General features: G+C 46.1%; 1 protein-coding gene across 4 annotated transcripts in view; it reads right to left on the bottom strand.

The window, feature by feature from the left end:
* The window catches only part of epg5 (ectopic P-granules autophagy protein 5 homolog (C. elegans)), a 236,083-nt gene that overhangs the window by 15,390 nt on the left and 203,161 nt on the right, over window positions 1–17,532 (bottom strand). For 3 of the 4 annotated variants that reach the window (XM_038790783.1, XM_038790784.1, XM_038790785.1), the window contains exons 37-41: window positions 14,097–14,282; window positions 11,678–11,881; window positions 10,879–11,023; window positions 9,595–9,837; window positions 7,631–7,850 (exon numbers count right to left, since the gene is read on the bottom strand). In XM_038790783.1, the coding sequence (XP_038646711.1) occupies window positions 7,631–7,850; window positions 9,595–9,837; window positions 10,879–11,023; window positions 11,678–11,881; window positions 14,097–14,282 (998 nt within the window). Of the gene's footprint in view, window positions 1–7,616; window positions 7,851–9,594; window positions 9,838–10,878; window positions 11,024–11,677; window positions 11,882–14,096; window positions 14,283–17,532 lie in introns of all 4 variants that reach the window. The other variant, XM_038790786.1, reaches the window with a different exon arrangement.

Below are 17,532 nucleotides of genomic sequence, written 5' to 3'. Positions count from 1 at the left end.
CACTTTGGACAGAACCAAAACATATGAACGTGATTAGCGGGCCTCCCCCCAACAACGCTCACACACATCTTCTACCCCTTCAAAGAATCGGCTCATCCCGGCCCTCGTGAGGTGCGCCCTGTACACCACCTTCAGCTGTATCAGCCCCAACCTCGCACACAAGGTGGAGACATTCACTCTCCGGAGCACCTCACACCAGACCCCCTCCTCTATAACCTCTCCCAACTCTTCCTCCCACTTCGCTTTGAACCCCTCCAGTGGTGCCTTATCCTTTTCCAACATAGCTCCGTATACCGCTGACACTGTCCCCTTCTCCAGTCCCCTTGCCGCCAGCACCTCCTCCAGAAAGGTGGAGGCCGGTTCCTCCGGGAAACTCTGTATCTCCTTCCTGGCAAAGTCCCGAACCTGCATATACCTAAACACTTCTCCCTACTCCAGCCCATACTTCGCTTCCAGCTCCCTCAATCCTGCAAATCGACCCCGAAGAAACAAATCTTTTGGAGTTAATCCCCATCTCTTCCCATTTCCGAAAGCTTCCGTCCCACCTCCCTGGCTCAAATCTGTGGTTCTCCCGAATCGGCATTTCCCTTGACCCTGCCCCCAACCCGAAGTGTTGGCGAAACTGCCTCCAGATTTTCAATGAAGTTATTACTACCGGACTCCCTGAGTATTTCCCCGGAGCTATCGGGAGCGGGGCCGTTGCTAGTGCCTTCAGCCCCGACCCCCTGCACAAACTCTCCTCCATTCTGACCCACTGGGAATCAACCCCTCTGACCCAGCTCCGCACCTTCTCCACATTAGCTGCCCAGTAGTCATACATCAGGTTTGGGAGACCCAAACCTCCTGCCTGCCTTCCCCTCTGTAGCAGCACCTTCCTCACTCTGGCCACCTTCCCTCCCCATATAAACATATAAACATATATGCTTCCCTCAATCTCCCTGAAAAAAGACTATGGCAGGAAAATCGGTAGGCATCGAAAAATAAACAGAAATCACGACAACACATTCATTTTAACCGCCTGCACCCGACGCGCCAGTGACAGAGGGAGACCATCCCACCTTGCCAGATCGGCTTTCACTCTTCCCGCCAAACTAGTGATGTTGTATCTGCGAAGCCTTCCCCACCCCCAAATACCTAAAGTGGGTCCCTGCCCTACGGAAAGGCAGCCCCCCCACCCCCGGCTGAGACACCACAAAATACTCACTCTAGTCCAAGTTCAGCTTGTACCCCGAGAAAGACCCAAATACCTGTAGCAACTCCAAAATTTCTCCTATCGACGCACTCGGCTCCGACACATACAGCAGCAAGTCGTCGGCATACAAGGACACCCTATGCTCTATCCCCCCCCCCTCGCTATTCCTTTCCATGCTCCCGAACTTCTTAATGCGATGGCCAACGGCTCAATCGCAAGCGCAAACAGCAGGGGGGGGGGGGGGGGGGGACATAGGACATCCCTGCCTCGTCCCACGGTGGAGAAAAAAGTATCTCGAACTGATATTGTTCGTGTGGACACTCGCCTTCGGCTCCTTATATAACTTTACCCAGTTCACAAATCTTGGTCCAATCCCAAACCGCTCCAGCACTGCCATCAGGTACCCCCATTCTACCCGATCAAACGCCTTCTCAGCATCCAGTGCCACCACCAACTGTTCCCTTCCGCCGGTGCCATAACGACGTTCAAAACCCTCCTAATATTCAAAAACAGTTGCCTCCTGTTCTTGAAAATACAGAAAAATGTGTCATTTGAAACATGGAAGTCTGGCAATATCTGGTTTGAGAGGGTACAGGGAAAGATCCCACAAAAGTTTCATAGCAGCTTCAAAGAGCAGGGTTGTAAAATGCAGATTCTTGCTCACAAGCAGGCTAATCAAACACACCAGTCTCATGTGGTAAGCTAAAACAATGGCTCACACCTTCATGGAATGTAACTATCTCAGGAAGCATCTGAAAAAACATGGATGAGAGTTTCAATTGCATTAAGTGACGAATGTTTAAAACAGGCAAGTCTTTCAAGTCATAACCAAGTTAAATTTTAGCATATCGCTAAAAGCAAAGTTTCACACCTTAATTGAAATAAACTCTCTTAGTAAACAGCTGGAAAGGATGGAAGATACTCAGTCAAATTTGGTGTCAATTTTAAAGTGTAAAATTCTATGAACATCAGGACAATTAAAAGAAAATTGGAGACGACCTGTCTACGAGAAACATCATGTAAGTCAAAATCAAAGGCAAAGTTATGAGCTGGGGACAATTGGAAAATTAAACGATTCGAAATTACAGAAATAAAAGTTAACTATTGAAACCAAAGCATTTTTTAATCAGATCTGAGAGGAGACGATATGCCCAAAATGAATAATTAGTTGTAGTAAGATGTTTACATCAAAGATACTTTTAAACTATCAAAGTGAAACAAGCCCATTTACAATAAAGTCGTTAAAACTTAATAACTCTCAGAAAGAGAATATAAACCCAGGGAGCAGCAGCAACAAGGACAGAGGACAGGAGGAAACCAGCAACAGGAGAGAAGGGGAGGAGAACTCAGAGAGAGAGAGAGAGAGAGCTCGGTCATGGGAAAGACAAGGCAAGCAGCCGAGTTTAAACAGTTATACATCTAAGGAAGACTAGAATTTAAACAGGAGTCAGAGTCAGCTTAGAGATAGCTAGCAGAGCCAGCTCTCACAGCTCGGTGCATGGGAAGAACAGGACACAGCAACCGAGTTCACAAGCGAATACAACTCAAGAAGACCAGATTTTAAGAAGATCGATTGCCAAGGTGGGCCTGAAGCAGCCAGAAGCAAGATCTTTTTTCCTTTCTGTAAAGAAAGTGTTTGCAGCTTTTAAAAGAAAAAATATAATAATAAAAATAACTTAACCTGAAAAAGTGGTTATTAGCTTACTTCACTTCCTTAATAACGCAGGACCCAGGACATCAATGCTATTAAGGGGTAAGTAGGTGAAATTCTTCGGTGAAGGTATGGGTTATACCGGGGGATAACTTGAAAAGATAGTTTGACCTGAATAGCACTCACAGAAGCCTGCACTGGAGTCAGGGAGTGAGAATCCCTGTTCACCATTTAGAATATCAACCTTTTTTTGGTATAGGGGGAATTCTAAGAATAGTGGTGAGTTTTAACTTCACTCCCTTTCACGAACCCTGTCTGATCCTCACCTATCATCTTCGGGAGGCACCCCTCCAGCCTACCCGCCAGTACCTTCGCCAATACCGTTGCGCCACATTAAGGAGTGATATGGGCCTATACGACCCACACTCCGTCGGATCCTTATCCTTTTTAAGCAACAGTGAAATCGATGCCTGCCCCAAGGTTTGCGGCAGCACTCCCTTCCCTATTGCCTCTTCAAACATCCCTACCATCAGGGGTGCCAACTTATCCTTACATTTTAAATAATATTCCACCGGAAACCCGTCCGGCCCTGCCACCTTCCCCGACTGCATCCTCCCAATCGCGTCTTTTATCTCCTACTCCAGTATTGCTTCTTCTAATGTAGCCCTGTCTCCCTCCCCTAGCCTCGGGTACTCCAACCCATCTAGAAATTCCAGCATCTCACGGTCTCCCCCGGGTGGCTCTGACCTGTACAACCTCTCATAGAATTCCTCAAAAACCTTGTTAATCATCTCCGGAGCCACCAACTTCCCGGCTCTATCCCTTACCTGAAGAATTTCCCTTGCTTCTGCCTCCCTCCGGAGCTGACCTGCTAACATATGCCCTGCCTTGTCTCCATGTTCATAAACTGCACCCCTCGCTCGTCTCAGTTGGCGCACCGCCTTCCTGGTGGATAGTCGGTCGAAGCTCGCCTGTAGTTCCTTCCTCTTTCCCAGCATCGCTGGGTCCCCATCCTCCGCATAACTCCTATCTGCCTCCAACATCTCATCTAGTAGCCTCTTTGTCCACCCTGGCCTTAAACAAAATCACCTCACCCCTCACTACCGCCTTTAGAGCCTCCCAGACGACTGCCATTGACACCTCATCCGTACAGTTTAATCTTACGTATTCCTTAATTACCTTTTCAATTTTTTCACAGAATACTTGGTTCCCCAAAAGCCCCACATCCAGTTTCCACCCCTTCTCCAGCACCATATCCACCCAGTGTGGCGCGTGATCTGCCACAGCAATTGCAGAGTATTCCGACCCCTTGACTCCCGCCAGCAAAGACTTTCCCACCACAAAAAAGTCAATCCCCGAGTATACCCTATGGACTGCTGAGAAAAACGAGTACTCCCGTTCCCCTGGGTGCAGGAACCTCCAAGGGTCCAGCCCTCCCATTTCCACCATTAGCCCAGCTAGCGCCTTTGCCCCCCCGATGGGACCAGCGAGTGCGGCCGTGATCTGTCCAACCTTGGCTCCTGCACCAGGTTCCAGTCCCCCCCCACAATCAGCTCGTGTGTGTCCAAGTCAGGAATGGCTCCAAACACCTTCCTCGCAAATCCCACATCGTCCCAGTTGTGACCGTATACACTTACCAGCGCCACTAATCTCCCGTCCAGCGCCCCTGCCACAATCACATATCTACCCCCCTGATCTGCCTTCTCCATCTGGAAGCGTACCCTTTTGCTGACCAACACCGCTACCCCTCGAGCTCTTCCATCAAATCCAGAGTGAAACACTTGGCTAACCCAGCCCTTTTTAAGTCTCACCTGATCCTTCACCCTCAAGTGAGTCTCCTGCAGCATTGCTACATCGGTTTTCAGACTTTTAAGATGCGCACGCACTCTTGACCGGACCTCCTAGCCCTCTCACGTTCCATGTGACTATCCTTATTGGGGGTCTCTCACCCCCCCACCTTTCTTATCCACCATCAACATACCGCCGGGCCCTGGCCCATAAGCCTGACCCGCCCCTGTCCATTGTTAACATCGAACCCCTCCCCCCCCTCCCGAAACCCTAACCCTACCTTTCCCCCTGAAACAACATCCCCCAGCATTCAACCCTTCCCCCCCCCCTCTCGCTCGCCTCATAGGCCCATTGACGCCTGCTATCCAGGCTCCAATGTCCGCAGCCCTCCTCTCCTCTCTCCTCCGTTCATTAGCTGACTTTAGCTAGCTAGTGCGGGTGGCTCCCCCCGCCAAGACATATCATCCCCGTTCACCCAGCCCCAGAGAAAAAAAAAACCAAACCCAACAATCCAACCCATACAATTCACTAACATAACATTTAACCATCGCAACACACAGCGCCCATCAATCCACCATTAACTTAAACTCTATAACAATGCAAAGAGAAGTAGATTACAATACAAATCCGTAAAAAGAAAGTTATAACATTAATACATTTTCTGGCTGTTCAAACAGTCCATAGTCTCTCATGCAGTTCCGCTCTTCATGTCTGTCCCAAGCCTTCTGCCTTCACGAACGCCTCAGCCGCATCCGCTGTCTCAAAATAAAAGTCTTTGCCGTTATACGTTACCCTCAACCTCGCTGGGTAACACCATACCAAATCGTACCCCCTTCTTGTACAACATCGCCTTCACTCGCCCAAACGCCGCTCGTCTTTTTGCCAACTCCACCGTCAAGTCCTGGTAGATCCGGACCGTAGTACCATCCCACAGTACCTCCCACTTCTGCTTCACCCAGTTTAATACCTTCTCCTTCATGCAAAACTTATGGAAGCAGATAATTACTGCCCTTGGCGGCTCGTTCACTTTGGGCTTCGGCCTTAATGACCGACGGGCTCGGGCGAGCTCGTACTGGGAGGGGCTCTCACCCTCCCCCATCAGCTCCGCCAACTTCTTAGCGAAGTAATTTGTTGGCCTTGGGCCCTCTGTCCCTTCGGGCAGGCCCACAATTCTCAAATTATGCCACCTTGAGCGGTTTTCCAAGTCTTCCAGCTTTGCTCAGAGACCTCTATTAATCCCCACAGCCCTCCTCAACTCATCTCCCATCGAGGTGACCTGGTCGCTGTGTCGTGACACGGCTTCCTCCACTTCCTTCATCTTCTCGCCCTGCTCTCTCACCTCGGCCAATGCCTTTGCCACCGCCACCTTCATCGGGGCGATTACCTCCTCCACCAGTAACCTCAATGTGACCGCTGTCTCCTTTTTCCAGGCCCGCATGTGCCTCACAAACTGTTTTTCCAGTTCCACCGCCATCACCTCGGTCACCTTCTCCATCGTAAATAGTGTGGCCCCGCTTTGCAGTTTGGCTTCTGCCATCCTATTACCACTTTTATTCGTCTTCTCCTTCAGCGGCGACCCCGCGTTTCCTCCTTTCTTCGACGCTGCTTTTTGCATCCTTTAGCGGCTTATTGTTTTTTACTTTCTTACTCTTCTCTCTCTCCCTCCACCCTTCTGTCCTTCATCAATTTGAATTATTCTTTCTTTAAAAAAAAAGGGAGGAAAAAAACTTCACCAAACTTCTTTAAATCTTCCAGCTTTCTTTCTTTCTCCTCTGTACTCATCCAGAACTCTCCTGGTACCAGGTTTCAGCCTTCTATCTTCCCTCCTAGGTGGGAGCCATTCGATGTGGGACACCCCACTTACATGGTGTCCTGGACTCGGGCCTGTCTCCTCGGCCTCCTTGTAGCTCCGCCCCCGCTGCTCGGGTTCTTCACCGGTTTTTAAACCGGCCCCACTGGCTGTTCCCGACGGCCCCAAAGGCCGACGATAGTCGGGGGGTGCGTTAAAGTTCGGGGAAATCCCCGAAAACGCCACGACTCATGGCTACCGGAGGGAGCTCTTTGCACTGCGGCCAACCTGCACGCCCACGCCACCGGAAGTGCTTCCTCAGGGGTTTTAACGCCATGGCCAGTGGCTCTATGGCCAGAGCAAACAGTAGTGGGGAGAGGGGACACCCTTGTCTCGTCCCTCAGTGTAGCTTAAAATACCCCGACCTCAACCGGTGCATACGCACACTCGCTACTGGTGCAAGTGCAGCTTTTAAACATTCAAATGACAACACTGGAAGATTGAAAAGCTAAGTTATAGAAACTATCCTGAAAGTCTTTGTGGACATTTCATTTTCAAGAGCAGAAGGACTGGTGATATTTATTGGTGTCTGCAACCAGACCATATCTGAACAATAAATCTGTCGATGCTGCAAGAATTAAGTATCTCTCCTCCCTTGACAACATCCCAACCTCCACAGATGTTACTTTTCGAGGTGCTATTAAAAATCATAGTCAATTAAATGGTAACACGATATCACTCGTGCATCTCTTTAAAAGGTTCCATGGCACAAGTGAAAGAACTGAATTCTCCAGGTGTTCTGGCCTACATTTCTCCAGTGTCACCAAAAACAAATCAATAATATAATTGCTGCTTGTGCAATGTTATTGTCATACTTGATTATGCAACATGTCATAGCAATTCCAATTAATTCAATGCTGTGAAGTGCTTTAAGATTTTTCAGAGAGACTGGATAAAACTCTGCATCATTTAAAATTGTTTATCTTTCTTTATTGTTGCACACTTATTCCGTTAAAATGAACCATGGAATTGGATTTTTTTTCTCACACAACTGTGGCTCTGGATTTGAAAGTTCCCTGCAAATTAAACAAAATGCTGTCTCATCAGTCTGACATTATTTACATTACTAATTGTTAAGAAAAAGCTACTTCTTCCTAGACCATTTAAAATATATAGCTCCCTAAAGTTATTCTTACCTAATCGATATTACCTGGGAAAGGCTTGCTCTATCCATTTGTTAAGTAGAACTAGCATTTTCATTTCATTGGACAGAGTCTGCTCCATGTTCAAATGCTGAAGAATGTACACATAAAGTGTTAAGTAACTCCCCAAGTCCAAGCAGTCTTTTATAAATTCTTCTACAGTTAGCTCCGGAACTTGAAGTGATACCAAGATTGGTCCCCATCCAAAATACTGATCAAGACATGCTCCTAGGTTTAAAAAAATGCACATTTCTGTTATCAAAAATCTATTTAATCACAAATCATCATGGCAATTTGTCAAATAAGTTCCTTGGGAAGAATTATTTTATACAAGTTTTAAATTAAAGGTTTAGACAAATTAAAACTACACAATATTAATATTGAACAATCTCAGCAGATCTGACAGCATCTGTGGAGAGAAAAGGGAGCTAATGTTTCAAGTCTGGATGACTCTTTGTCAAAGCTTTGTCAGAGTCATCCAGACTCGAAAGGTTAGTTCCCTTTTCTCTCCACAGATGCTGTCGGACCTGCTGAGATTGTCCAGTTTTTTCTGTTTTTATTTCAGATTCCAGCATTTGCCGTCATTTGTTTTTATTACAATATTAATATTTCTCAGTATTAAGCCTAACAATTCTGGGGCCAGTTATATGGAATTGTAGATGCAGTGTCATGGATAAATGGAGTCAACTTATACTCATATAGAAGATATTTCCAGGTGAAATATTAAGCAATTGTGCGAACAACAATAACATATTTATATCGCATCTTTAATGTATAAAATGCCCCAAGGTGCTTCACAGAAGCTTTATAAAACAAAGAATGACATCAAGCCACACAAGGAGATATTAGGACAGATAGCCTAAAGCTTGGTCAAAGACGTATGTTCTAAGGAGTGTTTTAAAGAAAAAAGTGAGACAGAGATGTGGGAAGGTGTAGGGAGGGTATTGCTGAGTATGGGGCCTAGACAACCGAAGACTTGGTCACTGATGGAGTGATTAAAGCTGGGGATGCACAAGAGGCCAGAAATAAAATCATAGAATCCCCATAGTGCTGGCGGTCATTTGGCCCAACGAGTCTGCACCGACCTTCTGAAAGAGCACCCTACCGAGGTTCACATTCCCAAACTATTCCTGTAACCCCACCTAACCATTGGACACTGAGGAGCGATTTAGCATGGCCAATCCATCTATTCTGCACATCTTTGCGAGAGGAGTCTGAGATTTAAAAGAGCGCAGGAGGAGCCGGAGATTCAAGGAGGGCGGAGCATCGGAGCGAGGTGTATCGGGGATTCCACTGAAGCTGAAAAAACTGACGTCACAGGAAAGCTGTGACCTGATTAGCTGATAGGAAATCTGTGCTAAATTTAAAAAAAAACACATCACAAAACTAATTAATTAACTAAGTAGAAATGACTGGGCAGGCGATGTGCTGTAGCTGCATGATGTGGGAGCTGGCAGATCCCATTGCGAGCTCCAGTGACCATATATGCAGCGAGTGTTTGTTACTTGAGGAATTTGGGCTCAGAATTGATGAGCTGGAGTCTGAGCTTCAGACCTTGCGGCACATCCGGATGGGCGAGAGTTACCTGGACGCCTTGCACAGATAAATGGTTGAAGAAGATTTGATGTGAGTTAAGATGTGGGCAGAGTTTTGGATGACCTTGCCTTTACAGAAGATGGATGGTGAAAGGGCAGCCAGGAGTGCATTGCAATAGTTAAGTCTAATCAAAGCTACCATTTTAAATGAGAACTTCTGTCCTTGATACACAATTTTGAGATAGCCGATTTGTTCTTTCAACCAGTTTGTCTTAAACATACTAAAACAGCTTCTTTCTTGCTGGAACTTAACGGTTTATGAACTCAATCTTCCAGATCAAATAGAAACAATATCCTGGAATGTTACAGGCACATCTAGCTAGATAAAAGGGTGAAGAAAATTAAACCAGCTCCTCAAACATGCACATGTTTCTTACCATCCCTGAAATAAGCCATGATGCACCCTTCAGTCGTTTCTGCCATGTGTTTAACAGATGCCAGACTTTGACAAGTTGCAGTCAGTAGTGGTAATGAAAGATTATAGCACATCTTTGTCTCAATCCAAGACCGCAAACTCACTCGCAGTGATTCTGCTGACGTAACACTGGTATTATTCAATATCATCAGTACTTCCATAAAAAGGCTGGCTATTGCCATGTGACGCATTTGATTCTCCACATCTGTGGAAGGGATATGGAAGAAAAACAATATTCATGAAAACTTTACTGAGAATCATCAGTTTAATTAAATATACAATAGCAGAATGACTAACTTACCTCTAATGCACTTTAATACTATTTTTGAAAGTATATTTGTAATACAAACAAACATCTGTGACTTTTTCCTCAAAGTCTGTGGGCGTTAGATCAATTGAAAATTTTAAGACTGAGATTGGTAGATGTATTGTATATAAAGTCACAGGTTTATTGTTGCGTAACGATATCAAGAGCTATGGATCAATGCCGGGTAAATTAATTTGAGTTGTAGATCAAGAGCAATTAAAAATGGTTAATTAGTGTCGGCCTTGGTGTGGTGCCTCATCCTGTGAACGAGTAACTGAAAATAATTACTTGACTGAATGATATATTAGACCTAAGGGGCTGAATGGCCTACTCCATTTCTTTTCCTTCCTAGTTCAAATAAAATAGTGTATATGCGTCTGTGCATGAGCATACATTTGTGCAAGCTTTTCTGCATCACAAAATGGTTCAGACACCTAGGTTAATGGTTTTTTTGAAGACTGAAGGACTTCTGAAATTATCAAAGGCTATCTGTAAATAATGGCACAAGTAATCATGTAGCTTTCTGACTGTCTTTGGCCAACTTAGAGGAATTTAACAGGTCTTTCCTTAATTAATTGGGAGAGGCAGGAGGAAGAGATAATAAATGTCGGCATCAACATGTCAGAATGGTTCAATCAGTCTTTCTCTATCTTTGACTCATCTGTGGTTGGGCAGCTCATCTCTACGCTGTTCTTGTTCCATTTCACATGGAGGTGCTTTGGGAGTGTGGGTGTCTTACTCGTTCTACATTTTCTACAAATATATGATTAAGTGTACTTGTTTTCAAGCTGTTATAACGAAATGAAAAGCACCAGACAGTACATAATGTTACAACACATATAAAAGCTATAACTCAATTATATAGGACTTGCACTAAATCACTAAATCAGAAACTAGATTTCCACTGACTCCCCTCAGTACTTTTCTGACTGCACTTACCTGGTGGGTTAAAGATAACAATATCATCCAATAGAGTTATCATTTCATGTTCTAGTTGAGCATGGACTATCTGCGCATTCTGATCCAAAGTGATGAGGCACTGGACAACTTGATGGATATATGCCCTGCATTTATGTGTAGCATCCTAAAGAAACCCCCAAAAAAACATTAGCAGCTAAAATAATCAGCAGTATGAGATAAAAATGAAAACCAACTCCCTCATAGAGAGAACATGTTATGTGAACATAGGATATTTAGCAATTTCCGATACAATGTCCAAACCAGAGAAATGGAACACCATAATCGGTGCACAGGCATCACAATCATAACTTCTAAACAAATCAATCTGATTTTTCCTCCCCTCTGTGCTCACTGTTGAACTAGTTGCTCAATGTTTCTTCTCATGCATGCATCAATTGTAGAGTCCTGCTTCAGAATTTGAGGTTATTCTGCAAGAGTGGATTCAGAAACTCTCCGCATATATAGTTGCAAGGATTCCAGGGCAATGCAAGTGACAGCCATTATTTAACTTCAATTTCATTAGTGTTGTTTTCCAACATGTCTAACAAGTTTGCATTTATCACACATTGCGATAAAGGTTGTATCTAATTTCTGAGCAGCTTTGATGTCACACATAATAAACATACAAGCTGATTTTAGATACATGCACAGAGATGTATTTAGTCAGTGAATATTGTTCAAAGGCCATCACTGAAAGACATGAATTAGAAAAGCATCACGTAACTTCAACATAAGTCATCCTGACTAAACAAATATTTTTATTTAAGAATCTACTTACACTGTGTGTGTCCAAGGTTTCAGAAAAACCCGCAGCGACTTTTAAAAGCTTCAGTATCAATTCAGCTGATGGAATTTTTAAAATTACAACAGAGGGTGAGTAGTGGCTACTGAAGTAGCTGATGACATTTTGATATGATGCAACATCCACAAAATGCCACGGTATTGCATTCGATTGTCCAAGAAGGCTATGTAGCGGGGATTCCTGCAGAGATCAGCATTAACAGCTCAGTTAGTAAAACCTATGTTATGAATACAATTAAATAAGCAAGACTATAGGTGTGATTCAATTAATTGGGAACAAAGTCCCGTAGCGAATGCGTGAACCAAACTAACAAAATAAACAAATCTATTGCACAATGGAAATAATAGGTTACTATGCTACTGTCATTATATTGAATGGAGGACAAAAATACCAAATTGGAATTTTTAGTTACAATACTATAACCATTTAATTGATGTTTTCCATGTTCTTAAAGGTTAATTATAAACCTACATTTCAGAAACATGAGCAGCATAGATTGTCTCTCTTCTTAATGTATCCTCCTCCTTTCTCCACGGGTCTGCAACATAATCTATCTGGTACCAAGCTCATGGTCGATAGAGTACCCCCCTATATTGCTCGGAGACATGGGATATGTACAGAAGGTAGCGCAAAACCCTGGAGAAGCACATCAGTGTTACGTCCGCAAGATCCTGCAAATCTATTGAGCAACATCCCACACGTCAGATTGGTCAAGAAATTGAAAGCCCATGTGGCAAACTGGATAAAATGTTGGCTAGGTAACAGGAAATAAAGGGTAATGGTTGATGGCGGCCCTTGCAATTGGAAAGTTGTTTCAAGTGGTGTTCCACAGGGCTCAGTGTTGGGACCTTTACTGTTTGTGTTATATATTAACGATTTGCACGTGAACGTGGGGAGCATGATTGAGAAATTTGCAGATTGGCCGAATGGTGGACTGTCTAGAGGATAGCTATCGGGCTGGATTCTCCATTTGGGAGACAAAATGTTAATGTCAACGGAGCATGTGTGGACTTTCATGACTGAAAAATTGGCGCAAAACCCTCATCGATTCTGGTACCGATGAGTGGCTAGCACTGGCGGCGAGTAAAATTCCCGCGGACTGTGCTGGAAACGGCCGGAGAATGGCCGGGTCCCGCATGCGCACGGCTGACGACCTGCACCTGTCGCGCCATACAACATGGCGTTGGCAGTGCGCAAACACAACCCATCAACCTCGACTCCACAGCCCACCCCCTGGCCAATCCCCACCAGTCCCCCCAGATCTAGCAGAAGCCCTCCCGACCAGCGGCACGGATCCCGGCCGAGTGTGGTGATGCTGGACGCAGTCTGCAGCTGGCACGCCAGGTTCCTGCACGCTCGGGATCACCCAAGGCCTGCGCTGTCGGGATCTCGGCCCATCGGGGGCAGGGCATCCTCCTTCTCACCACGGGGTTCAGGTAGCCCACCTCTCCCCAACGGCATCCAGCAGGGTCTTACGTTCAGCGTCCGTGAACAGGGCGCCGCTCTCCCTGCTGCCATCTTGTTGGCTGTGATGAGTGTGTGTGGGGGGACTGGGGTGCTAATATGTGACTGCAGCTTAACAACCTCTTGAGTGTCAATCCCAACTGCAGCGTAAGCGACACTGTTTCTCATTGGAATTGATCATATTCCACGTGGTGCATCCGGTGCTAGTCCATTAACTTTGATGAATTGCTCTGGGAGATACGTCAATTTTGCTGTTGTAGAAGTCCACCGATTCTGTTTCGGTGTCAGCACTTCATCTCTGAAATGGAGAACTCTGCCCCTTGCTTTTTGTTACCAAGTGCAAGCTGAAGCCAAGCACCGACAGCAAAAGGAATGCGTGTTAGCTTGGGCACTCCACCCACCTGCTCCTCCAACCACTGTCTGCCCCACCTGTGACAGAGACTCCTCAGGCACCTGAAAACTCATTTTTAGAGTGGACGCAAGTTATCCTCGACCCTGCAGAATTGCCTAAGAGAGAGCATTCTGATGATGTCACCTGTTAATTTTTGTCTCCTGACTGCGCAAGCAAAGCACTCTAACTTTCTGCCGCTTTGTGAGACTGACTGTTACTAGTGTGTACTATGTTATTAGCTTTAGTTGCACAAATAGATAGTTGCATCTCCCATTTGACTGTGGCGCTTCAACTGCAGATTTATGTAATACAGATTTGAAGTTATACTTTTAAATTTAGCATTTTAAAAATGACTTTTCTGGATAAATTATAGAATAGGCGTTCTAAATTATGTTTTAGCTGAGAAAATTGCCTTATATACAATAAACAAATCAGAATGATGCTCAGTTACTCAAAGAATTCATCAATCTGTTACTTTAATAATGTGTTGCATTACCTCCTGATAGAAAGCTTCTCAGGAGAAAATAAAAAACTACTTACTGGATTACTTGTAAGTTTGTCTTCTTTTGACAGAAAAACCATCATAAACAACAAACAGACAACCATCTTCCGTGTTTGCAAGAGTGGTTGGGGATTCCGAGCATCAGAAAGAACACTAACCCAGTTAACTTCACATAGCAAATTTCCCAAAAATAGGAAGCAGCTCTTTGGACTTCCTCTCTCTACCTGAAAAATAGCATCAGGAGCATCACTGAGACATGGTCTTCTTCTCGGATTTATGCAGAACTAAACCAAGATTAAATATAAACATTGAATGGTTGAATAGACCTCCATAACAGAGTCACTGGCAATTATAATCATATCTCCACATACAAAAGAATTAGAAAATACAATCTGGAAAAAGTAAATTCCCTTATGCTCCTAACACCTCCTCTGCAGCAAAATTCTGTACTAATATTACAAATATTTCTCAATCTCAGTCTTTGGTTAGTGATCTTCTCTACTGAATGGCAGAGTTATATTTCATTGTTTAAGCAATGAAGCAGTTATTACTTTTACATGATTATTTTTACATGACGAGCAGTGTCAGAAAGCACCATTGTTCTACCTTTGTAAAAGAGCAAAACTGTTAAATAAACAATTGCCCTGCCAAGTAAGTTTATGTATTGCTCATTAAAGTAAACTACTGTGGATTCTGGAAATTTGCCGTGTGTTTCTTGGTGATGCGCCATTTGGCGGGATTCGCTATTCCTGCCGCTTGTTTATGCAATTTCCCATCAAAACCACCCCACCGGGAAACCTGTAGGCGGGGTGCGATGCTGACAGAAACAGAGAATCCTAATGATCAGAGAATTCCGGCCAGTATGTATAGTTCTTTTCTTTTTTTTTAAAACAAACAATTTTATTGAGGTAGTTTTTGGCATTGTAAATAGTTACAGACATCAACAGAAAGAAAGCAAAAAAGGCAAAAATGTGCAAACATCCATTTACATTCAATACTTCAGTCGTAACCTACTGCACAAGCCTGCTCCTCTCCCACCGGTACTACCCGCCAATTTCTCCCTCCTACTCTACGCTACCCCCTCCCCCCCATCCCCTCCCCCTGCTGACGCTCACTCTCCCGCAAAGTCGTCAATGAATGGTTGCCACCTTCGGGCGAACCCCTGTTCAGATCCCCACAAGGCAAACTTAATTTTTTCCATGCCCAGGAAACTCGACATGTCCGTAAGCTACAACTCAGTCTTCGGGGGCTTTGAGTCCCTCCATGCCAATAGTATTCGTCGCCGGGCTATCAGGGAGGCAAAGGCCAAAACATTGGCCTCTTTCTCACCCTGGACTCCCGGGTCTTCCGAAACCACAAAAAATTGCCACCCCTGGACCCATCGCCACCCTTGTTTTTAGCACCCGGGACATGATCCCCGCAAATCCCTCCCAGTAACCCCTAAGCATCGGGCATGCCCAAAACATGTGAACGTGGTTCGCTGGTCCTCCTGCGCACCTAGCGCATTTGTCCTCTAACCCAAAGAATTTGCTCATCCGAGCCACCGTCATGTGGGTTAAATTGAATCAGGCCGAGCCTGGCACATGTTGAGGTCGAATTTACCCTACTCAGGGCTTCTGACCACAGCCCGTCCTCCATTTGCCCGCCTAGCTCCTCCTCCCATTTGAGTTTCAGCTCCTCCATCTGGGACCCTTCCTCCTTCATGAGCACCATATAAATATCAGAGACTCTACCCTTCCCTTCTTCCCCCCTAGAGACTATTCTGTCTTGGATCCCCATTGGCGGGAGGTGTGGGAAGGATGGGACCTGTCTACGGACGAAGTCCCGCAACTGTAGGTACCTGAAATCATTTCCCCATACCAGACCAAATTTCTCCTCCAAGCTCCTCAAACTCGCAAAGCTCCCTTCCAGGAACATATCGCCCACCCTCCCCACCCCCGCCATGCTCAAAACCGCCCATCCATACTCCCGGGGGCAAACCGATGGTTGTCGCAGATTGGCGCCCAGACCGACGCCCCCATCTCCCCCACATGCCTCCTCCACTGGCCCCATATCTGCAGGGTCGCCACCACTACCGGGCTGGTGGAGTACCTGGCCGGCGGCTGCGGTAGGGGAGCCGTGACCAGGGCTGCCAAGCTGGAGCCCCTGCACGAAGCTGCCTCCACCCGCTCACAGATAGACCCCGTACCCACCATCCACTTCCTTATCATAGCGTTGTTGGCCGCCCAGTAATAATTAGTCAGACTCGGCAAAGCCAGCACTTCCTCACTGCGGTTCCTCTCCAGCATCGACTTCTTCACCCGCGCGGATTTTCCCGCCCAGATAAAGCTCATGATCATCTTGTTAACCCTTTTGAAGAAGGACTGAGGGATAAAGATCGGGAGGCACTGAAAAATAAACAGGAATCGAGGGAGGATTGTCATCTTTACAGTCTGCACCCTCCCTGCCAGCGAGAGTGCATGCCATCTCTGAAACTCTCCCTTCAGTTGCTCCACCACCCTGGCCAAATTTAACTTGTGCAGCCTGCCCCAGTCTCGCGCCACCTGAATCCCCAAGTACCAGAAACTTTCCCCAACCAGCCTAAATGGTAGCCCTCTCAGTCTGTTCTCCTGGCCCCTTGCCTGTACCACAAACATTTCACTCTTGGCCATATTCTATTTGTATCCTGAGAACTGGCTGAACTTCCTCAACATTCCCAATATACTTCCCATCCCGGCCACTGGGTCCGACACGTACAGGAGCAGGTCGTCCGCATAAAGAGAGACCCTATGTTCTACCCCGCCCCTCACCATCCCCTTCCATCCCTCTGCGGCTCTCAGCGCAATCGCCAGCGGCTCTATGGCCAGCACAAACAGCAGTGGGGAGAGCGGGCAGCCCTGTCTGGTCCCACGATACAGCCTAAAGTACTCTGACACTTCTCGGTTTGTCCTGACACTGGCCTTTGTTGCCTGATATAATAATTTGATCCAATTCACCAGTCCCTCCCCGAACCCAAACCGTCCGAGCACCTCCCATAGATAGTCCCACTCCACCCGGTCGAAGGCCTTCTCAGCGTCCATCGCCACCACTACCTCCACCTCCCTGCCCGCTGGGGGCATCATTATCACATTAAGTAATCTTCTCAAGTTGGCCGACAGCTGCCTACCTTTCACGAACCCAGTTTGGTCCTCCCCAATCACCTCCGGTACGCAGTTCTCAATTCTAACCACCAGTACCTTTGCCAGGCGCTTGGTATCAACATTAATCAGGGAGATTGGCCTGTAGGACCCGCACCTCTCCGGGTCTTTACCCTGCTTCAAAATCAGTGATATAGTGGCTTGTGACATCGTCGGCGGCAGGGTCCCTCTGTCCCTTGCCTCATTGAAGACCCTCGTCAAGACCGGGCCCACCAGCTCAGAGAACTTCCTATAAAACTCTACTGGGTATCCATCCGGCCCCGGGGACTTCCCCGCCTGCATGGCCTTTAGGCCCCCC

This window comes from Scyliorhinus canicula, chromosome 3, assembly GCF_902713615.1.
Source record: "Scyliorhinus canicula chromosome 3, sScyCan1.1, whole genome shotgun sequence".
NCBI classification, from domain to species: Eukaryota; Metazoa; Chordata; class Chondrichthyes; order Carcharhiniformes; family Scyliorhinidae; genus Scyliorhinus; species Scyliorhinus canicula.
This window is presented reverse-complemented; position numbering and strand designations above follow the sequence as displayed.